At 41.1% G+C, this 24,792-nt stretch overlaps 1 protein-coding gene across 1 annotated transcript in view; it reads right to left on the bottom strand.

Annotated features, from left to right (window-relative positions):
- Positions 1–24,367, bottom strand: part of CRYL1 (crystallin lambda 1) — a 42,626-nt gene extending 18,259 nt beyond the window's left edge. Inside the window, exons 1-5 of the mRNA XM_015852166.2 lie at positions 24,228–24,367; positions 22,198–22,305; positions 15,487–15,613; positions 5,821–5,982; positions 2,485–2,679 (exon numbers count right to left, since the gene is read on the bottom strand). Of these exons, the coding sequence (XP_015707652.1) occupies positions 2,485–2,679; positions 5,821–5,982; positions 15,487–15,613; positions 22,198–22,305; positions 24,228–24,259 (624 nt within the window). The 5' untranslated portion in view covers positions 24,260–24,367. The remainder of the gene's footprint in view (positions 1–2,484; positions 2,680–5,820; positions 5,983–15,486; positions 15,614–22,197; positions 22,306–24,227) is intronic.
- Between the last annotated feature and the right edge of the window lie 425 nt (positions 24,368–24,792).

Here is a 24,792-nt window from a genome sequence, read left to right as displayed (position 1 = left end):
TTTCTATTCTTTGGCCTACGTGGCAGAAGTTGATGAATCCAATGCACAATCCAGCAAGCAGTTATACTTAATGCATGAATTCAGAGCAAGCAGTAAAGGCTTTGGGGTTGTAGCGCTTGCTTTCTGCACAGCTCTGTGTACAAATGTGCCTCACCAGGCAACAATTGTAGCTTTGTATCAGAGTCTTTCTCCTGTCGTGTGACTCCTGCCCCATGCCTCCCTCACACATCTCATCACAACACTGCTGAAGAAAAGAGGGACTGGCTAGCTGTCAGTACCAAGCTACAGTTAGGTACAAAAACATATCCTGAAAGCTGTTCAGTACATTCTTGATAAAGATTTCAGCATAAATGCTATAAGCACAGCTGTACCTGCATGTTTATCACCAGTACCCTTTTAATGGCATATAAATACTCTACCAGGAAATTAAACTAGTTCCTAGGATGAAACAAGATCAGCTGACTGAAAAACAAAAAGGAAAGAAACAGACTGTCATGAAAGTATATCTTTGCATACACATGTGTGTAAGACTGCTCTCCCCGTGATGGCTATAAATATTTGAGCAAGGACCCAGATGAGAGCTTCCAAGTTTTATCTCCAAGTCCTCACAGACAGACAGTTGTTGACGTAAACAGGCTGATTTAAGACCACTTCAAGTGGCTTCAGAACACTTAAAACCACTGCTATGTTTCTCTCCTAGTTCATACATGGCATCTATATCCAGACTTAGTCCTTGTTATATATCCGTGAATTGATACAGAACAGTGCAAATATAGCAGTTCTCCATCAACAATATGTATTTTTCCCCAAGTACTCACCATGTTGAAAATAAATTCTAAGAAAAGCTTCAAGCAGAAATATGAACACTGGAATCTCATAAGCAATCTCATAAGAATGCTTTTGTTCTGCATTCAAGATGCCTTAGATTGCCAAATCTAATACATGTGATTTACCTATCTAACCACAGAAAGATTAATAATAGGGTCATTCTGGACAAGCAGCATTTGTTACCATTACTACTGATAAAAACTGTAAATTAACTTCCACCCATAGTTTTTCAAGTAGTCAAAACTTCTGCTACTAGAAAGAATCAGCGTGGACTTCTACAGCAACAAAATATAAACACTGAGTAAAATTTTAATTTTAGGAGCTCTCAGTGGTTGCAGAAAGCTGATGTTTTCACAACATTTTAACCTCCAGTGATAAGGACTAAAAAGTGACTTAGAAGTCCAAACCCAGAAATCTGCTTTTCCTCACTTTGAAAGCACCAAAAGTACATGACTTAAAATGAAAATGATTGTGTTGGCAATGGAACAGCAGGAAGATCACCTAGGGTGATTTCCCTCCATCAAAGGGGCTGTTTAGCCTCAAGTCACACAGCTGAAACTATACACCTTTGATATCTGTTTTCCATCTAGACTTTTATCATGAAAATGAAACTAAACTTGTTACAGCTGAAATGTGTTATTTGCTCCAAATGCAATAAAATTGAACAAAAACAGAACAACTTGGAAACTTAGATGACTATCATTACCTGTCAGTGCTTGAAGTACTGTTATTTTACTATTCACATAATACCACCCACACAAAGTCATCCATACAGGTTTATATTGAAGGCACAGGTTCATACTTAATGTTCACCTCACGTCAGTACACCCTTTTTTCCCTGATAATAGCCCATAAAGCATGCTTATCTTTCCATAATTAAAAAGCAAATACATAGACACTTTCAACCATAAACTCTGTATGTTATTATTACCTCAGTTTCAGATCTTTATCTGCATCTGTGAGTACAGTTCTTTTGAACAGCTTGAAAATAAATAAACAGAAAATTCAACAGAAAAGCCAGCCATATTCATGCCAGTTCAACCTCTTCCCAACAGAATACTACCAGTGTCATAATTCAGCTGCTTCTGATGAAAGATCAGATTTTGTAGCACAGAACATGCAACGTGGGAAAAGATGAAGTTACACGAATAGACAATACTAAACTAGGCATCAGAATGGAAGGAGGAGAAATCTGTCTTTACCTACAAGTATCGAATAACTGCTGAACCTGAGTGCAATTCTTTAAAGGCCAAAGAGAAAACCATTTAAAATATTTCATAATCACTGTAAAATAAGCCAGCAACATTCAGAAAATAGCAGGAAGTAATGAGACAACCTAGAAAAAAAATGAAAATAGGTATTTTGACTTCAGAGCTTTTAACATTGTTCTTTTCATTATCTTGAAAATCTGATTCTAAAAAGAAAGTAGAATAAAGGAGAATTGTTAAGATCATATCACTTTGTTTTGCACAAGCTTTGTTATTTATTACCAGCATCTCTTCTTACTGCTCTTAATTTATGTGCTAATTTTAATTTTTGTGTACATAAGGTACAGTAAAAAAAGACAAACAGATAGGAAATGTAAATATGCAATCCCAAGTGTCTCCACAAAAATAAGTGTGTGTAGAAACTGGAAAAAAAAAAATATGTACATACACCCACAAGTCTCCAGGCTTCACTTATCACTGCATACTGGAGTCGATTCAGAACAAACCCCTCAATTTCTCTGTTTAATTTGACAGGCGATTGTCCAATCTTCTTCATCAGAGCGTACGTTCTCTCTGTAACAGAAGGATCTGTTTCTGGATGTGGAACAATTTCAACCAGTGGCACAAAGTAAGGTGGATTTACCTAAAGAAGAAACACAAGAGAAGAATGTCAAGAATCAACAGACTAAGAATAAGTTGATATAAAGCATCTTTATAGCTATCTACTAATAAAGATATTTTCCAGTAAACAAGTCTGGTCTTTAGAGTATGAGTGAATTCACCAATTCAGTTTTGAAAATAGTAAAATTAAACTGATCTTCTATGGTTAAACCTAGCAAAGTTTATGGAGCTACAGTAAGAAGAAGAGTACCCAAACAGCACTAGAAGACTTTATACTGACTTTAATTAATGGATCTTTTCCCAATATTCTGACTGTTCTTTGTTGTAAAACAACCATCTTCCCTAAGGAAACAAGGCATTTCCTTTTAGATGATATTTAGGAAATCTATAGCAAAACTATTCCAGCTCTCCCTCTCTCTCTCTCTCTCTCCCTCTCTCTCCCTCCCTCTCTCTCTCTATATATATATACATACATACACACACACACACACACCAACCATATTAGTAGATATCACATAAAACATATTTTCCAAAAAGCCTTAGAACAGGTTACCTTCAAACACTGCACCTGCTATTAAAAAAAGCAAAAAACCAAATACTATCCCCCTCCCTGCCTCTCCCCGAATTCAGTTTCTCATCAGATCAAGACCTACATGTAATATATTTCTGGAGCTATAAACAAAATATTCTAAACAACATCCTAGGAACGCCTCTATGTTCTTCAGGGTGGTATCACTGGCAGTAGACACTGCTTCCTCCTTTCAGAAGCAGTAGTCATTATACCACCATCTTAAAGCTTATGGCTTCTTGTACCCATTTCCAAGTAACAGACATATGTAACTAATGATTAAGTGACTACCAAAAGTAACATTCACATTTAAAGGATGGCACTTAAGCAGTGATTATTTCACCATGCTCCTTTATGGACAACTGCTCTCAGCTCCACTTATGTAAATGTAAATACAAGACTTAACCACAGCAACATGCAAGCAACCCTTCCTCTGGGTTGCTGGTTTTATTTGCTCCTCTCTCTTCAGTATCTACAAATTTCTTTTTATGTCTGACTTACATGACCTGCTGCATGTTCATGTCTGCCCTAACCAATGTAACAGATTTCATTCTCTTTGGCAGTGCCACCACAAAGCTCTGTGGTGTGACAGATGCCATTACAGACATAGAGGTGCCAGGCAATTCAGCAAGGCCTGAAGCACTACAAGCACCAAGAAGCTCTCTGAAGGCTTTTCTAACTTGTAGGTACGCTGCAGTATCTCATCAGAAGGAAGACAGGTAAACGCTTAAGCAAGACTGAGGCTAATACAAATCTCTTCCAAGATTACTTCTGACAGAGATCTTATTGAAATATTCTATTTCGTGGACTTGGCACAGCAAGTGCATGGGTTTGTTAACAAGCATGCCGAGGGAACTGAGAAGGACAGTTTTTGTACAAGTAGATAGTATGTGTTGGTAAAAAAAAAACCAGAAGTGGTAAAGCAGATTGAATTTATAGGGAAGGGAGGAAAAGATTTCTAAAAATTAGAAGGGAAATGTAAAATGCCAAGGCATTCTTAAGGGAGCAGAAGAGTTTACCTTACACAGCCTAACAAAATGAAAGATAAGAAGGGATAAGGTAAAGTAAACACAGAGTTAGACAAGAGAAGGGACAAAGCTACACACTCTAAACAAATAACAAATGAATTTTAATGGACTGTTAATAAGACCAAAATGGAAGAGAAGAACAACTACACATAGAAGCAGTCATGTAAAATAACCATAATAAAGAATGTAACAAAGAGAGTTCAGTATCTTTCAAGGCCAATGGATTATATGGTTTCCTTTATAGCAAAGAACTCCACTCAACAGCTCAGTCTTCTCTAGCTCCATGTTCCTGGCTGTGTCACCTATTGGGCTGACATACTAGTCAAGAAATAAATGCTGTGGAAAGAAGGCCCAAGAATGGCTGCAGAATATAGCTGTGCCTGTAAGGATTGTGTGTATTTTTATTATACAGCTGTGACATGTTATTTCTTTTTTTTTTTTTTTTCTTCCAGTTCTTAAGCCTGTCATGTGAAGCAAAGTGATTAGCTCCTACCCCCCTTATGGCCTTTCATTTCACTTCCCCTAAGCAAGCTCACCTATGCCAGAGCCTTTACTACTTCAGGTTTTGTCTTTCAAGAATATCTGATTCCATACTGTTTGTTTTCACAGCATCTTTTTGAACTGCTAACTTCCTTCAGCCACCATTCCCCATGATGTCAGCAAGGCCACAAATAAAACCACCTAAAACCAACATTTTTAAAGGGAGTTTTTAAACATGAGGGAAATCACCTTTTTACATGGGTAGATAGTGATAGGACAAGGGCGAATGGTTTTAAACTAAAAGAAAGGTAATTTAGGTTTCAGAGAGAGGCTCTTTTCTGAGAGAGTGGTGAGGTGCTGGAACTGGTTACCCAGGGAGGTCGTGGATGCTCTGTCCCTGAAAGTAGCTGGATGGGGCCAGGTTGGGTGGCGCCCTGAGCAATCTGTTCTAATATTTGATCTAGCAGCTGGCAGCCCTACCTGTAGCAGGAGGGCTGGAACTTGATGAGCCTTGAGGTCCCTTCCAACCAAAGACATTATATGATCCTTGTCTTTTTTTTTCTTCTTTTAATTATTAGAGGATTAAAAAAAAAAGTAAATCAGAATCCTTCTGATCAGTCACCCTAAGGCACAATGGCAGTGGTGGAAAGGTGTCAAAAAGGAACATATCAAGTGTTTTGACACTGCAGCACTAGGCTACAGGTTGCTGTAGAGATATCACAGTAAAGCAGCACTGTGAAAAGAGCACAGGGAATTTTACAGGTTGGTCCACAAAACACAGACTCCCTGTATTTTGTAGGCCCAGTTGCTGGAATAATACAACATCAGCACAATAATTCAAATGGTAAGTATCTTGAGCTAGCAATACAAAGCATACATGCATATGGTTGACTTAGCATATGCTGTTGCTCACAGAATGACTAAACTAAAGCATTACTGAAAATCTGGGCCCTGTATACTAAGAATGGCAAAAAAAGCACTCAAAATATCCTTCAGACTCTCTTAGTATGCAAGAAATAACTTGAGATGCTGTTAAATTAAATACCTCTAATACCACTATAAGAACAACGCACTCCATCATACTTACAGGATGAGACACAATACACTGCTTAACATGTTTAAGGCCAGTGAACAACTTGCTGGGTAAGAGACAAGAGGTTGAGCTGCTCAAGATAACATTGTCATCAACAATGAGATCTAACTGACTGAAAATCTTCTTTTTCAGTTCCAGGTTCTCGGGAGTACATTCCTGAAATAAGAACATAAAAACAGTATTAGTAGACTTCTATTAGTAGCACTTATCCATGCATTTCAGGCTTCAGTGACCCAAACAAAAATATAAGAACTTCATACAAACCACCAGTTTTAATTCAGCATGGATACACCAGTAAGCCACAACACAAAAAGATCTTCCTACATACAATGGAAGGGAAAGCCCAGGAGGTTCTCTACAGCAGAAAAGAGATGGCCACACACCACTGGAGACTGAACAGACTGTTCTGGTTTGCATACAGTATAGACTTCTACTGATGCACTGATGTAAGATGGTAGGGAGGAAGACCACCTGTTTTTCATCACTGTTTTTGGCCGTTTTTAAGATAACATCAAATGAGGTAAGGCTGTATTCTTTTTCAGACAAGACAAAAAAGAACATACGTAGCTCAAAAGAAGACAAACCTACAGTTCCCAGAACTATGGCAAAGAATACCAACTGTAAGAGTCTTCACTAAAATACCTGCCATACTCAAAAAAATATTCAACCTATTTCAGCTCTGCAGAACTGCAGTGTGAAATTTCACAGGTATGAGCCAACAGCCAGACTCAATCTCTAGAATGTTAATAGTTACCCCCAGGAGCTGCCTGAAGGAGAGCAGTGAGGGTGGGAAAACAGAAGATCCCAGAATCAACAGGAATTACTTCCATCTGACCAGGACAAGGCCAGCCTGCTTGGATTCTTTGGTTTTGTTTGGTTGGGTTTGTTTTTCAAGAAAATCCAAACAGAATTCCAAACTTCCAAGACTCCAGCTTTCCCCTTAAAACACACAGACAATACCTACCTTTTCCCCCCATCTATCAGCCTTTTATTCCACCCTTCCTGTTATACTGAACCAGACAGGAATGCCCAGGGCCAGAACAAAAGGGTTAAAATCAATTTTAAGCCTTATTAGGATATAAGCAAGTTGCATGGGACAGTACTAAAAGTTCCATGATGCAGAAAAGATAAACAGGGTCATTTAAGAACTCCAGATAGAGCCCAAAGTAATAGATGGCCTTATCAAAACAAAGTGATACTCTGCTCCTAATTCCAGGATCCCTGCTTGTTAGTTAAGTTTAAATAGTTTCTTTTAGTAAAGCCAAAGATGAAGAGAATTCTGCAGATACTGTTCAGGCTAATAAAAGGGTCACACTGAATAGGCTTATTGAGAGCTTGAAACTCTAAGCCTCCTCTCACATCAGATGATAATCAAAAAGGCAAAGTCAAATCTGCTGGAAACTCAAACCTGCCACGATTACGCAAGGCTTCTGAATGGGCCATTTGCTTGAAGTTTCTCATATAGCATCACAATTGTATTCGTGTTGTTGGACCACTGCAAAGAGGTTTCTATCCTCATCAAGCATGCAATTATTTTCTCAGAGAAACCAATTCCCTTAAGAACAGAGGGAAAATGAAGCTCTAAACAACCTATTAAACAGGAACCTCACTCACTGTCAGTTCTGGAGCCCAGAGAGGTCTGAAGCTATCCTGCTTACCCTGAGAAAAAGAAGATCAAACAAAGATAAGATAGGGCTTTAAAGCCACCACAGTCTCTCTCAAAGAATCAGTGCTAAGAAGGTTAGCTCACACCTCAATGCATTTTAAGTGACACTGAATATTCCTGTGCCTTTTTTGTAGGCAGGATGGCACTTCTCATGTGTAGCAAACAATACACCTTTATTCTGAGGCTTAAGCGCCTGAACAAGGCTGCTACTAACCTGACTTTGACTTTATCAGACACCTTTAAAAGCCTGATCAGAACACAACAGCTGTTAATTTTTAAAACCCACTTCCTGGAATAATTATGTTCTACTATCAACTTAAAGACAACAGGTATTAAGCTGTCTAATGATATGCTCAGGAAACATTCAGCAGCTGATTGACCATCCTACGAACTCTGAATGTACTGTACAAAGATAAGCACAAACCAGACCACATCCACCCATACCCAGACGGAGTCTAGCCACCCCTAAAGAGAATCTGCCCTCATATGACACAGCCCCTTGAATAAATGCCAGTACACATAAAGCTTAGAAGTTTTATCTGTTTAAGTCAAGTGGTTTTGAACAGGCTCTTTCCACCACGCCATCTGCACTCCCACACACACCCATGCTCATCTGAGCACAGTAACTTCATTTACTTCCACTAGATGCTGGCATCTTCCCAGATTCTTCCCATCTACTCTTGGACACACCAAGGAAGCAATCCACCTCCCTCTAGGAAACACTCCCCAAAACACTTCCTTGCAGAACATCCTCCTTCTCCTTGCATTGGCAATTAAACTTGCTGCCAAGACTATGTGTTTACCAGCCCTGTGTGGTTAAGAAGTAAAGCATTGCCTGAAGCAAAGCACTGCAACACCACTGTACGTAAATACACCAAATGCAACACAATGGTACTAAAAAAGCAGCACAGGCATAACAAAATGAGCTGAAATCCCAACATTTATCCTGACACAAAAAAAGGTCAAATATTACCAGCCATTCAGCAACACCCTTTTACAACATCTCACAACGCTGTTGTTGGGAGCAGCACTGAGCCACTTGACAGCAGTGAAGTCCCACAGCCCAAACCATGACTAAGACAGAAAATCACTCTCTTGATTTCTGTCTTCTCAGTCTCCAATGAACTCAACAGAGCTTCAACAGCAGGTGAGCTGCTTAGAGGCCATATCCACTCTGACTACTACAAACACACTCTTCACCTTGAAGCACTTAAGTGAGGATCTCCAAATGCACCACGAACTCTGGCTCCATTCCTGTATTTATACACTGCACTTACAGCACTCTAAGTGCTCTCAGTGCTGTGATGTAGCTGTCAGCTTTGAGGCACTTCAAAGAACACTCTCCAGGGCCAGGTGTCATACAAACCTTGTATGTAGACATCACAAGAAGCCTTTAGGGCACTAAGTTCCCCCACAGGCCAGACCCAACCAGCACTCCTGGGACACAAAAAGTACACACTGAAACAGACTGTCAGCTTTTGGGAATACAAATATCTTCTCAGGATTAAGAAACAAAAAGCAGAGAGACATCTATGTCTCAGAAAGCAGCTTTTCAGCACCCAATCCCTTTATACAAATAATTTTATCTTCTACAGCTAAAACTGACTAAAAAGGGAAAAGTCTTGAGGCATAGTTCTTCTATTGCCAACTTATCAAATCACTACAGAAGGATATATTTTTAAAACAAAGCCTGATTTGCATACACCTACATAAAGATATGGGTAAAACTAAATACTAAGTAACTTAATCTTTTAAGGACAGAAGATGAAAGAGATCTGAACAAGAGATTTGGAAATTTAGTTAAATGAAACAGATCTTTTAACATCTTGAAAGATTTTGAAGATCTTGAAACAGTTCTTTTAACTGCAGCAAGTGCCTGTACAGTCAAATGCCATTAATTCACATTATTTAACAAATAATAACAATGAAAATAATGTAAATAATAAAAAGCAACATTTGACTCCAGAAAGCAGCTTAGAAGATGAATGGTCTAAAATATGGCAGGGTGATATCCGCCCTACACCAAATAACACAAATACATCTCAGAGAGTTGAATTCTGCCTAATTCCTACAGGAATTTTCTGAGTAACCTACTCTAAGGAAACTGCTTCAGCAGGGGCTTGAACTGGATGATCTCCAGAGGTCCCTTCCAGGCCCTATGATTCTGTGAATCTGTTGATATGAGCATAACCACAACTTCCTGTGGCAGGAAACTTCAGCAAGTGGTGCTTTCTTTGAAGGAGTTCCAGGCCCTCAATCATTTCAGCTGCTCTCCTCCGTGCCTTCTCCAGTTCCCATCCATGCATGTTGATAGGAGTATTCTCTGCAAGTTCAGCCTCTATGAGATGTACGTTCATCAACATTTTTATATAGAAGTAAAGTAGGAACCTCCCATTCACTGCTTATCCCTTCCCAAGTGACACTCAATATTCTGCAGGTCAAGTACTGTGATTGCCTACATGTTTTTTGACTTCACAAATCAGTAAACAGTGGAAGTGGCCATAGTGATAGGGTATTAACAGACTGCTCAGAGAACAAGTAGAAGGTAAGAGGCAGGATTTCCAAGTGCAGGTCTTGGAAAGCTGCAAACTTGGTTTGTTTTGAACAAGCAATAGGAAAACCTAGGAAATAACATGCAGTGCAAAGATGTTACAAAAGTGAAAAGAACCAAGTCATTAGCTTGGTCTTAATCTCTCTCCACTTTGAGGATGACAAAAGCCAGGACGGTTCAAGGGCTTCACAGCTTTTGATTTCAAGATTATTCCACACTTTGTTCTGCAGTCCCCAAACAGAGACAAGCAACTACTTGATTAAGTATATCAACTAGAGTAAGGTGTCAAATAAGAAAGCACAAATTCAGACTGCAAAGATGGCATATTTATTTCAGTCTCCTTTTAGGGAGTGCTTTTAAGCTCACCTAAGGGTAAAGGTAAGGACTGCCACTTGACAGAAGATTCATGCACACCCATCAGTTGGGTTTGGGACACAGTACAGACACACACAGCTGTCACTGAGCAAAGCTCCAGGCTATTGGCCACCTTTCAGAGCGGTGTCAGAACTCTGATCAGTTAGAATGAAGACTAAAAACAGCCAAATGACTCTTATAACACTTATATATAAACACTACAACCTGAACCTACAGCTGCTAAGACCACCGGGGAGTACCTGGCTCTGCATGACTGCAAGGGGCAAGATCAAGGGAGACTGACCCTGAAATGCACAGAGAAGGAGCAGGAACCCAGACAAGCAGGATATAATCCAGGGAACAAAACCCCAACAGGGTGACAGCCCCTATCCCCCCTGCAGATATGCATTCCAAACACCCAGTACACAGCTTCCTCCAAAAAATATGTTTTAAGTACACGTTCAAAGACCCAATCACTAACAAAACGTGTTAGACAAAAGACTCCTTAGATATGAAACAATTCCAGTTACCCTCAAACAAACAACACAACCTGGGCAGTCAAGTCTTTTTTTTTTTTCTGTTCCCTGAAACTGAACCCAAACTGGTATCCCTGTAAGCCCAGGGTAAAAGAAGGCTGAGAACAGCAGGGCTGTAACTGAAGAGCCAACAGGTGGGTCACTTCTGAGGGGCCCACCCTGCCACCAGTTGAGATACCTATAAAAATGGTAACTTTAAAAGCAGATTTGTGGCTATAACTGACCTCAGCTCCAGTAAAATAACTTCTTTGGTGTCTTGACTGAGTTCATACTAGGAGGAAATTTGATGCTTCCCAAATCACTAGCTCTTGACTGACACAAAAGACTTTCTACCACATGATACCGTACAAATAAATACCATTACAGTGAGGTGGAATCTAGCATTTAGATGGAAACATTTTGTACTTTCCTACAGTTCAGCAACATACCCTGCTAAGAACTAGAACAGTATATTATCAAGTTACTGTCGTCGTATGCTGTTCAGGACAACTGACTTAATTACAAGTGTCTGTTCAACTTTTAGTTTGCACAAAATAGCAGGTGCTGGGAAAACAGAACTACATTACCTAAATCAGAGTCAAAGCTTGAAGATTTCAGAGCTTTTGGGAGCAGGAGAATATTGTTTTCAGGTTTTTTGTTTTGTTTTTTAAATGCAAACCAATGAAGGGAACTTTTGCCTCAACTAGTATCAGTATCACACAATGAAGACAACCATTTTCCAAGAGGTTGCTGTATCCTGCAAAGCTTTCAAGGGATGGATAGACAAGATGATGAGGCTGCTGTAGGAGTAATGAGCATCTTTTTTGTCCCTTTAGGGAAGGGCAACAAGATCTTAACATAAGGTTGATGGACACTCTCCTCCCCACATCCCATTTCAAAGAATCAGATCTCTTTTCTTTTACTGTGATCCCAACCAATCTGAAAAGCAGAAAAAAGTACCAGGGGAAGAAATCTAAGAAAGACAGTGGAAACGTAGCTCTTGAAAGGAGACCAGGGAACACTGAAAGAACATGAGGAGTAGGGTTAACGGCTGGGCAAGATGACAATTACAGCAATGAAGACTGTTTTCAAATCTGCAGTGGTCAGTAACACCAGTTGATACATACAGAGGCACAACAGGAGTGAACACTAGCAAGTTTTGAAGAGTCCATTCAGTAACAGCATCACAGAAGTGACATGAGCAAGCTGCTTATTCAAACAACGTTTTTCAGTTCAATTCAAACATGGACAAAAAGGCATTTTACAGCAGGTGTTTGTGATCAGACTCATTCAACCTCTAAAAATCACAGTTTCCCCCCCCAACATCTACAATGATGGCACCATGATTAAAACCCCTAGAACCAGCTCCTTCAGAAGCTGAAACTCAACTGCTGCCTCAAGATTGGTGTTTAAACTAGATAAGGTAAAACCAAGCCTAAGGTTACATTTGCCCAACTGAGATCAAACAGACACATGCTTGTTTGTCCAGTGCTCCAAGCTGATCAGATAGCAGACCCAAAGAAACTGTGTTGCTGAAATGCTTGAACACTCTGCCTTGCAGCAGCTTTTCATTTACATAGGTATTAACACAGCTTCCAAATCAGGATTGTCTTTTACCCTACAGGTTCAGGGCAACAGTAGGCATCTCTGCACATAGCTGTTTGCATATATTTACCCATTACCAGAAGTAAAGGAGTCCTTGGAAGCCATCAGAAAAGTAAAAACAATGGTAGAAACTGGTATCAATCAAAAACTATTTTATGACAGGACACAAGAGACACCTACTGTCAAGTCTCCCAGGTAAGCACTAATAGCCCATTGTATGGCACCAGTCTTTTTGACAGTTGTTGGGATTTTTTTTAATTTGTTTTTTTAAGGTGGTAACTCTGTTTTTCTGACTGGGGGGAAGGGGGGGGGGGATAAAATAGACAGGAAGATCTAAAGGAAAGCAACCTAAAACATCTGTTAGTGCTATCATCACCAGTTCAAAAGAATTGGCAGATGTAATGGGGAACAAGAGGAGACCCTCCCTTCTTAAAGTAAACAATCTATACACACACAGAAATCCTGCCTCCTTTAGGGCATTTTATACAGAGGGCAATAAGAAGGTAGAAGGATAAATACCTCATACTGTGAGGATTACAACTCCTTTCCACAGGAGCAGTCATCTAAGGTTACCTTCAACCCATGGCTCAGCAAGCACCCCCCTCTACAGCCCCCCAGGCCCATCAATGACCCTGCCAAGCCCTGCAGCTCATTGCAAGCACTGCCCTTAGAGCCAAGTCATTCTCCTGCTTGATGCCAGAGTACATAAAAGCTCAAGTATCAAACATAAGATCTTACCAACAACCAGTCATTCCATCCTCCTATGTGAGCTAATAAATTTTGGAAGAGTTCAGTAACAGAAATAAAAGAGCAAAGCATAAAAAGTTGTGCTTTTATTTTAATAGCATTGTGGTAAGAGACTTCCATCTGCTTTCTAAGTAGCTCAGTAAAACTCTAAGACGGGAAACTATTACTTTGATCATTTTCTGAGTGAATACTCGTGTTTTAGAGAAAAAAAGAGAGATTTCCTTCTGCAGATGACATAAAGCACACCAAATCATTAAAACAAGATGCTTCATAAAAAACATCCAGGACAGTGAAGATAAACCAATACACAAATCATACCCTGTTTGCAGGAGGTTGTGATGCTACTGTTCCGATTTTTTTCTCAGTCCTTCTAACTATTCCTTGCATCTTTTTCACTTCTGGATCTACATTAATGCTACTAAAGTTCCCACAAAAATAAATAAAATAAAAAATAAAAATAAATAGGAGGCCCAGTACAAGAATTCACTCAAAGAGCACAAAGACCAAGGCTTTTTTTTTTTTTAAATTGCGAATGGACTTGCTCTATTAAGATCGAAATTGAAAAGAAATTAAGATTTAACCAACTGAGATCTAGTGCAAAGAAATGCAGATCTCATGGAAGTCTTCTGACAAGTTAATCAGTAGGATTTTATCATTGGACCAGAAAATTAAGCCCTCTATATTCAACCAAGATCAACACAAATGATGTTTTTAAGTAACCAATAAAAAGGTCAATACACTTGCCCTATGAGTTACAATTGTTCCATCTTGTCCTCCCAGGTTCAAATCTTTACTTGGTCAAGTTTCAGAAGTTCAGTAAGGTTCAGTGAGAAGGTAGTCAGTTCATGGCTGAAATAAGCCTATGAGCTTAGAATAAGAATTCTTTTATATCCATTTCCCCTCCCACCCCTATCCCAGAAGAACAAATTTAAACATAGTTAAATAATTTCCCTGCTTACATTACCTATTTGATAACACTTTGTTTCAAGCCAAAAGTTTATGCTACAGTTTGAAACTGACAAGACAAACACCACCAACAGCATTTCACACTTAAGGCTCGTTCTCCATTGGCACACTGCAGCTACTTCATTTATACATATGTTTAACAACTATGTGTTCAGTAGCAGCAGAAGGAGTAAGGGAATATAAGATGCGCCCTAAGATTATCACTAAGATAAGATTGAATGAATAGACAATAAATTTGCAGATTAAACTCAGCAGAGGTAATTGCTTTACCTCCCATTCTCCCCCCTTCAACTTGGCAAGAGGAAAAAGGGCTGGAAGTCTGTCCTCTTGATTAAAATTATGGATTAAAATTATGATTAAGGATGTGCTGAAGCTGATCAAACTGCAGTATTTACCAGCCTGAGACATTATGAACCATAAACTCCTGGGTGCAGCACATGAATGTGTAGGGACAACTAACAAACACTGGAATAGCACTGGGCAGCCCTGTAAGGTAGAAAGTGTCAAGTCCAAGCAAACTTATTTATGTTTTACTGCAGAAACAGTCTCTTCTGCATCCACTCCACTGTGCCCACGTCAGTGAGCATGCTAGTATAAGCACCAGGAAGTGTTAAGTCCAGAAAATTAGCTCATTCCTCAGACAAATGTTACTTAGCAGCATGGATTCAGTGCTGTCTACAAACCTGCAGATTGCTGCTTTCATCCACTATTTCAGCAATTTGTGCAGGACTCTTTGCAGCATTCATGACAAGCTGTTGTGGCAGAATTTTTACATGAGGGCACAAACAGGAAGAGGCCTGCATTCCAGGACAGCAGAACAGAAGTTACCCTTGGCATAGCCACATTCCCAGCCTCTAGATACCTAGAGAAGAATACTTTTTAGTCCTAGCTCTAGGATGTGTGATGTTGTCCAATAGATAAGCCCTCCCCTGAGAATTTCCTGTCCCATATTCTTCTTTCTAACAGGTACAGCCTTTGTTACACACACAGGTAAACGATTCACCCACAGCTTAGCCAGCAGAGAGGTGGGTTTTTTTTCCCCCAACACAACCCAGAAGAAACTTGCAAAGATTCTCAAGCAGGAAAACTACAAAGAAACAGTAAGAAACAGTAATCTGTCCTGGCTGGAAAGAGTTTTAATCATAACAAACACAAACCTCCTTACAGGGTCAGAGTGATGAACTCTTCACTGTTCATCTACAGCAACAGTTTTTCACCTTACATTGTTTGCTAGGAGCTGTCAAGCATTTGCTTACCTGAATGAAAGTAGCACCCTCTACTGCAGCCTTCAGGTCTGTGCAGACACTGATGAGAGCCAGCTGCTTCTCTGCATTCAAAGTTCCTTTCAGGAATCCCGACTCCTCCAGCTCTTTCATTTGTTTGCTAATAGAAATAAAGCACATTTAGCCACATTATCATTTTTGAGCCACTATTAGTATTATTTTTCAATAAAAGCTTCTTAATGGCACAGAAATGACATGCTATTTGTCATGCCACTGTATAGACCAGTCAGAAACAAAAAGGTTAATTTCAGTCCTTTATCTCTGCTTCTCTCTCTGTTCCCCTCCTTCCTTCAACAAGGAACATTGTTCCTTCTCTTCAGACATGGGCAGCTAAAAGATCTATTCCTAATCCCAAATTTGTCACCACGTCAGATTTTTTACTAGTGCAGATCAGCAAGAATTTCTCCTTAAATTTAGTGTACCTTTTATTTTGTTTCTTTAGTATTACAAACAACAGCCCTTTTGTTATGACATCTCACTGTAGGATCATTGTTTAACCGTATTTAAAAAAAAAAAAAAGAAAAAGAAAGAGATGCATTCCATGCAGCCACAAATTGTTCCTAAAACCTAAAACAAACCCCCCTAACACAGGTAATGACTACAGTGAGTGCCTGAAAATTCCTCTTAGTAAATTGAGTATCCAGAACATTAACTGAACCAGTGAACACGTCACTGCTGCATTTGGACAAGCCACCTGAGTAAGTCTCTACAGTTTGAAACCCTCAAAAGCTGAGAGCAAGAAGGCCATTTTCAGAACTGCTTGAGTAACTGAGAAGTGCAGTTTTCACAGAAGTTACATGGGATTAAACCACCTGATCACTATCAACTGGAAGCTCCTTGACACAACCATTAATTCATTTAAACTTACCAGTTGCCTCAGTTCAGAACTTCTCTATAGCTTTGCTATTATTCAGCAAAAATTGTTCATTCTGAAGAGAGGAAGAAATTCAGCTGATGGTTATCTGAAGGGGGGGGGGGGGGGGGGAAGGAATCCTTTGTTCTCCCTGCCAAGTTACTTTAAAAACTTTGGCTTCTCTTTTGGGTGCTTGCTTACATAATAAGTACATTGCACTTGGCACCCAGCTGGAGGGCAGAAAAGCCACAGCAAATAGGAGTTGGACAGCCTGGGAAAAGAAAAAGTGTATTGCTGTATAATAAAAATCATACAGCTGAATATAGAAACAAGTAATGATCCACCACATGTTTCCTAAGTGGCTGTGACTCAAGGGCACACATGACAGTCTGCATGAAGGAATTTCTGGGACAGTACCACTGGACTTAGTTTGCACCTAGAGACACCAGAAGAGACAGGGGACCCCAAACATTTGCCATATTGACTACAGCAGCCAGAGGCAGACGCTGCTCTTAATCCTTATGAAGCCAGGAAGACAATTAGCCTTGAGATAAGGGTAGCATCAGCTCCAGACCTCGTCTCCAGTCCAACCCCGGCACTTACACTGAGGCAGCACTTCTTCACCTCTACCAGCCAGGCAGCTGCAGCCACCTTTACAGCAGTAACCTTAAGCAGAGGTACTGCAGACAGGGATCGACTGAACCTCAGCTTTCAGCCGTTGTATGAAGTTGGGGTGAGAAGCCCATCAACAGCTTTCCAAGCAACATTTTAAATTAACAGAAGAGGGAGAGGGATGTCAGCCACTCCACCTCCATCTTTTACAATATGCTTTTCAGACTGCTTGCTGAACAACATGGGCTAACACATTCACACTCTGTCAATCCATCCTTTTATATAGAACTCTTTACTGTCAAGAAATGTTGAATCCATAGATCTAATAATAAACTTCATAGTTTCATAGTTTCGTACTTCCTCCTCTAGATTCCCTAAATAAAATGAGGGAGATTAATCTCACCTCCCCTGTCAGCACATTCTGAGACAATCACCTTCAGTTCTCTTTCAGAGAGGATAACATAGTGCCTTTGACTTTTTTTCTTGGCATTCAAATATGCTATGTCTCATCTTATGATAGAAGTACCTATTTCTCCCTGCAGAAAATAGCAAAACACAAACCATTTAGATCACAGTATTCTTAAGTTAGGAAAAAATAAAAGTTTCCTATACAAAGACAATTGAAGTTTCTTATACAATCCAGTTCCTACTAAACTACAAAGAAGTCCAACCTCCAAGATTCAGCAGGCCCTCAAATCTTCAGTTTGAGCTGAAATCAACTATCAAATTCCACAGGCACAGTAGCTGAAGTAAAATTCTGACTTCTTGTATTTTCTTGAGTACAACATAACTAAACTGTACTAGTTACGACATGGTTTTATTAAAAGGTCATAACTACCAGAATCATAGAAACCTTACAGTTGGAAGGGCCAACTCCCCTGCAATGAGCAGGGACACCACAGTTAGACCATGTTGTCCAGAGCCTGATCCAGCCTCACCTTCAAAGTCTCCAGTGACAGGGCATCAACCACAGCACTACATAACCTGCTCCAGTGCCTCACCACCCTCACTGTAAAAAAAATTTTTTTTCCTTATATCTAACCTAAACCTACCCTCCCTGAGCAGACATTTCTCCTTGTTCTTCTTTTCTTTGCCACCCTCACTAATACATTTATAATCAGTGTGATTGTTTTATTCCACAGATGAACTCCAAGTTTTCCAAATGCTAAATTAAATTCCCCTTGGGTCCTACATTGTCACAGAAGCATAAGCAATGGCAGGGAGCCTCCCCAATACTTAAGATGCACTAAATAGTAACAGACAGGTTAAGGCACACAGCAGTGCACCACTGACCTCTACTGGATGACTTTTTATTCAGAGCAGCTTCAATTTCAGAACGATTGTCCCCAAGAGCACAGACTGAAAAGACAGACACAGCAGTCTGTGCTGGAAGACACACCACATGACTTCACACTGCGGCTGTACCACATGCAAAGCTTGAAAAGCTTGACTTGGTATCCATAAGGTCTTCATCGAAAGATACATTCACACCCAGAAGAAAACACATTTCTGAATACAGAACTTCAGAAAAGCAGTTATCAACTGCATCACAGCAGAAACCCAGCTCCAGGCCCCATAGTTCCTTAAAAACCTGGAAACTTTTCATCCTCATGACCAGAAGAAACTGCTGTCCTAAGACTGTCTTGGGGGAACAATTAGACCAGTCTCAAACTTCCCATCCACTTCTTCTACACAATATTCCTTCCACAGCTTCATTACCTTATTAATATTAGTGCAACATTTCCACTGTGTTTTATCTTTATCAGCAACATAATTCTTTATAGAATAGTAGCACAGTGCCTATTTGAAAGAAACCTGCACAACAATCAATGGGCAAGAGTGTAGTATGCACTACACTGTAGGTTTTGCATTTAATTTCAGGAATACTGTGCTATTTGTTTTTTGTTATTTTAAAGTTCAGCAATCTTGCAATCAAACCAGAATCACAATGACTCAGAAGTGTCAGATAGGAAATGTTACGCTTTCCAAGGCAGGTTACTACAGGTTTTTTTCAGTAAATCAAGTGGCATGAAGTTGTTCAATTGACTTTTTTTTTTTTTTCCCCCTATTCTCCGGAAAAAAGGTTGTTCCATTAGAGCAGGCACTGGTTAATCAAGCTACTGGTACACCCAGTTCAATCCAGCATGAAATCACTTTTTGTGTCAGGGTACCAGCTACCACGTGCACGTCAGCAGGTAGGTAGGCCATGAATCTACCATGCTAAGCTAGGCCTTGATAATTGCACTTTCTGTATCTGGTCCACTGCTATTGTGGTAACCTGTTACAAATTTCCACATGCTCCATATGCAAATTCCATAGTTTGGTCTCATTTTAGGGCACACATTCCGGAAATAGTGCAGAGTACATTTCAGAGTTTCCATGCAGATAAAAGCAGGCCTTCATCATCAACTGCAGGTCCATCCTACCCTCCTGCCTGTTCTCTTGCAGATCTGTGCACCTGCTGTTTTGGGAGACCTAAATTCACTACATTAAGGAATCCTGAAGAGCTCTTCTTACACAGCTTGTATAGATTCAGAACAACGAGTTACAAGCCAGCGTACAAAAAGTGAGTCACATAATAGGTCATTTCTACTCCTTATGAAAGTGCTGCATACTACTCAAATCTTCTTCTCCTTAGTTTAGAAAAGAAAAACTAAGAACATTCTTTTGGACTCTTCAGTTTAATACTTTAAAATAGCTCCATACTCCAAGCCATGGGCTAAAGAACAAAACTCTTTCCAACACTGAACTAAAAAACAAACAAACAACAACAACCACAGCCACACAAACACCAAAACAACACACCCACAACTGCATCATAAAAATCTCCCAGAAAGCAAATCCCAGCAAGCTCAGAGAAGTAACTACCAACTGCTCTGTCACTCAGCTTCATCAGGCAGATCCTGCTGCTCTCCCCTATGAACCTTCAGGATCTGCTGGAGTTCCAGCTCTTATAAAAACATCTTCCCAGTAACACAAACAGATTTACTGCAGGTTACATGCTATGAAATCGGTGCCAAAAGAATGTTTGAGTTTAACTGTATTTTCACAGATTCAATCATTAAAATACTGGCTGGGAAAAAATAAAAACAAACCAACAACTGCATTGCTTGTGTTCTTGTCACAAAAGCTATGTTTTTCTAGAACTAAACTTTTTAACTAAGATGTTAGAACAGCCAAGACACATAAGTTAATTATAAGTTGAGTTAAGAACACCTTATGTAAAGGGCAAAACCTGCCTTGAACTCCTATGGAACAGCACATACAGGCACAGGACAGTACACTGACACACCCAAATAGCTCCACCCAGCTATGCACAGTAATTTATGTTTCTCCTTTTCAAGCTGAAAACCTTGGAAGACTGAAGTCTTCATTCTGCTATTAGACAAGGAATAGAGATGAGTGCTGGCTTTACTAACATAGCATGCAGAACTCCTCCTATTCTCAGTAATCTATAGTCTTACTGTGGATTTTGCTATGACAGCAATTCTGCAAAAAAAAAATAAATGCAAGTGTCCTCATACAGGTGCAGTAACAGATATGTTAGGTTTGACTAACATCTACATGCAGAGTTTTGAAGGAATAAAAACACAAAGACAAACCACCACCTAAGAAAGATTTCCCCTCCATCACTATCAAATCTTTCTTCTTTCTTTAAGAAGCAAATCTCACTAAATATTGCATACTGATTAACCTCCAAACTCTAAGAACTGAACTAATTCAACAAAGGGCTCCTGAAGACCCTTGATATGAGCCTTGTCACTCAAAATATTCAGAGTGAAACAAACTGTAACTCTTTCTCAGGTGAAACTTCATGCCTAAACCAGCTGCCACGTACCAGTTACATTTCATTATAAGACAGCAGGAAGGAAACACTGAAACATTTAGTTTGATACTCATGATCAAACAACCAGAACTTTAGAATTCAGTGCTGGTAAAGAATAGAAGGCTGTGTGCAGAATCACTCTATCAGCGCATGCCCCCTCCCACAAACTTGATTTCCAGAACTGGCAAGAAGAGGGTAAACAGGACCAGTCACTGTTCCTTCTAACTTATGAACCAGTGGCCAAATAAAGCAGCTGAGGATCCACGCTCAAAGCAAACAAAAGGGAATAGCTCTTCATGCAGAGAGCAGTAAACCTGTACATCACAAAGTCCTCTGGGAAGGAGGTCACAGAAAGATTTATGCAGGTTCAAGGGAAGGTTAAGAGAAATACTTAGAAGCAATATGGTTAAGAGTCACTCAGTACATATGCAATTTCAAGGCACTGTAGGCTCGGGGGGGTGGGGGGGGAAAGACTGGCAAGACTTGAACTTATACCTCTCAGACATTCCCAAAGAACAGGACTTTCACCACAGTGCAACAGGGTTATCAGAGAAAAGGGCTGGGGCGTACTGCTCCCAAGCACAGACTGTTCTCATGCTCAAGCCCTCAAATTCACACATTTTAAGGTGCTTCCAAGCCTCTACTGTAACTGGTCAGTAGTTGTGCCTTCAGCAGAACTGGCTACCTCTTCTTCTAGAACTCCAAAAAAGTTGCTTCAAATTTTTAAATATTTCTAATTACAGAAAACTAGTAATAATAGTACAGCTCCTTAGCAATCATATTAGCCTCTTTGCATCTTGAAACACTCTTGTTGTATTTCTACACAAAAAACAACCCGTATTTAAGCTTAGCCTATAGGTAACCTAATCACAGAAGATATGGTTTCAAGAACTTGAATCTAAACTTAAGCTCTTAAATCTTTATTTAATAATTGAAGTGTTCTTCAGAAGAGATTTGGGAACACAGTTCTTCTGTTAGTAACAGTAGTCATAGTTTTGTGCTAATATCTTCTTTAATGCCCAAAATCTATGCTCCCTCAAATGAGACTGTTCACTCATAGTTAAAAAAAATCCCACAGATTCATTATAACGTCAGTCATTTTCATGGTCAGGCAGTGATAGGACAAGGGAGAATGGTTTGAAACCAAAAGAGATGAGGTTTAGGTTAGATGTTAGGAACAATTTTTTTATTCAGAGCATGGTGAGGCACTGGCACAGACTGCCCAGGGAGCTGTAGATACCCCACCTTGAGGTGCTCAAGGCCAAGATGGATGGGGCCCCAGGCAGCCCCAGCTATTGGGCAGTAGCCCTGTTGATGGCAAGCGGTTGGATCTGGATGGGCTTTAGATCCTTCTAACCCAAGTGATTCTATGACAGCAAATCAGGAGACCTACCGAATGCTTTCCAGTGCAGTTGTTAATTGTTGTTGTGCAATGTCATAAAGTTTCACTTTGAAGCCTCCAGCAGCAAACACCATGGCCCAGCTGCAACCAATGAGTCCACTGAAAAGGAAATAAATATTAACCAATTAATAAATAAGTATTTTCTTCTGGGGTCCAACGAGCACTTCGAGAACTAAACCAAAGTTTGGATTCTCGAGCATTTAATCTAAAGATCAGTTACATATTAATAAGAATCTAATCTCTCTCTACAGCAAATAAATAACCTTCACTAGTTGTATAGAAGCTTCTGAGAGCAGGGAGAATGATAACAAGGAGTCATAAATGGAAGAACAGCAGAATTCTAAGGAGCAGGAACCATTACTTTGGGACACTGGAGATTCAAGTGTCAATAGCTTTGTCAGCTGTAATCCTAACCTACAAGCTAGTGCAAAGAACCACATTATCTGTGGTCCATTACTGAGAGATTTGTAGTAACCAATAATAACATTACATCAAAGCAATGCTGGTTTTAACTTAAATAGTTTTATTACTGGGCATTAGCTTCTTCAGATTGAAGCACTGAGACACAGTGCAGTAAGATTAAGTAACTTCAGATCACATTAAAAACAAACAGCAATAACCCCAGCAAGAAGAACTCCACGGCCTCAACTGTCACAGTGACAGCACTGATCATTACACGCATTTTCTGCCACTTCCCACATTGCTGTCCCTGTATCACTAAACTTAAACAACCTCTGGCATTTGGGAAAAGGAAAGGCCGGGAGGGTAACACTAAAGGAATGTGGGGGGGGGAATAAACAGAGATAAGTCCACAGACCAGATAGAAAAAAGAAGGAAAAGGAAAAAATAGGAACATGATCAGGCTTTATCTAAAGGAGAACAAATAAAAGAGAACAAAACAGGAAGCTTTGAGGAAAAAAGTCAGAGGAAATAACTGAGGCAAAAATAAAGTGAAACTTTACATTTAGTGTTGGTGAATGAGAACCTACTGCCCACTTAAAGCATACAACTTAAACTATAAATCAGACACACTGTAGCAACCCAGAGGCCTGCATTTCTCAAGCAAGCTACAGAATAGGTGCACTTACAGATGAGGTACAGGCCATGGTGGCCACAGCAGCCATTTGTCAACTAGAAGTACTTGAACTCTAAGCAAGCATACCTGGGCTACCAATACCTTTACAAACTAGTAACACCTCTTCAAACTGTACTATTAATAAGGGGTATTTAAATTAACATTTTAAAACAACAAAGTAAATTTTATTCACATTCAGATTGTTAGAATGGTGAGATTTGCTTTCTTTAGAACTCAGCAGCACACAAAGCTGCTCATGGCAGGCAGCAGCCTCGTGCCATTCCTGCACTGTACACAACAGCAACACCTCAACCCGTTACTAACGCTGCCCTCCCGGACACGAAGCGCCGTCACCGGGCTCCAGTTGGAAGCTCAGCCCCCGGGGTCCCACCCGTTCGCCTTCGAGGCGGGCGGCGCAGCGGTGCGGGCGGGCCGTGCTGTCACATGGCAGCGCCGGACACGTGCTGCTGAGCTCCGGCGGCCGGGGCTGTGGTCAAATAGAGGCCGTCGGCTTGAGCTCAAGAAGGTGAAGCAAAGCACTCGGGAGCCAGAGATAGCGCCGTACGTTGTGATAGCACTGCAGAGCCTACCAGGGAACCCTAGCAGCTCAATGACACTCCCGGCTGTTACAGCTCTCAGCCTCCACTCGTGCATAAACGGGACGGAGCACAGCGGTCAGCGCTGCCGCACACCCGCATGAGGCCGTTCGTTACGGAAGAACTTCCCGTGGCGCACGGAGGCCTCCCGGCCGCTGGCAGCGCCCGCCCGGCCCCAGCCGGCAGTTCCCGTGCCCGACACCGCTGACAGCCGCTGCTGCCCAGTGCTGCGGCACAGCGGCCGCCCCTCACCCGAGGCCCAACATTGCATTGCATGGCATTACATTACGTTGCATTACATGGCCGCGCCGCCCCGCGCAGCGCCCCCCCGCGGGCGGGCAGCCCCTCACCTGCCGATGATCGCCACGCGGGTGGGCTCCATGCCGGGCAGCCACAAACACACACACCACGAACACAAACACACGGCTCGGGCCGACACCGCCGCCTTAAAAACACCCGCTCCCCACCCACGGTCCCGCCATGTCACGGCCGCCCCCATTGGCTCCTGCTACGAGCGCTGCCATTGGCCGCGCGCCGCGCCCCTCGGCGGCCACTCCTCGAGCCCGGCCGGCCGCCCTCGGTCCCCCGACGGGAGGGAACCGGCCTCGATGGGGCCGGGCCGGCTCCTGGCGCCGGGTGGGAGATCCAAAGGACCGACGGACGATGGCCGAGACGGCGTCCAAAGCGTCGTGAGGGCGGCCCTGCCCGCACGGTGATGTGCGGTGGTCCACGGGCAGCGCCGTGAGGCAGCAGGCAGGGGTCTCTTCTCCAGGACGAGAGCAGCCTTTGCCACAATACAGCCTGCCCGGCCTTCCTCCATGCAGGCGTGTTGAACCACGGCCAACGTTTTGCTTTTTTATTTTTTATCCTCAGTTTTACCATAGTGGCAAAATGTATCAGAGCCACAGCTTCAGA

The sequence above is a fragment of the Coturnix japonica genome, chromosome 1 (genome assembly GCF_001577835.2).
Source record: "Coturnix japonica isolate 7356 chromosome 1, Coturnix japonica 2.1, whole genome shotgun sequence".
Classification (NCBI taxonomy): domain Eukaryota; kingdom Metazoa; phylum Chordata; class Aves; order Galliformes; family Phasianidae; genus Coturnix; species Coturnix japonica.
Note: the sequence above shows the minus strand (reverse complement) of the source record. Positions and strands in the feature narration are given on the sequence as shown.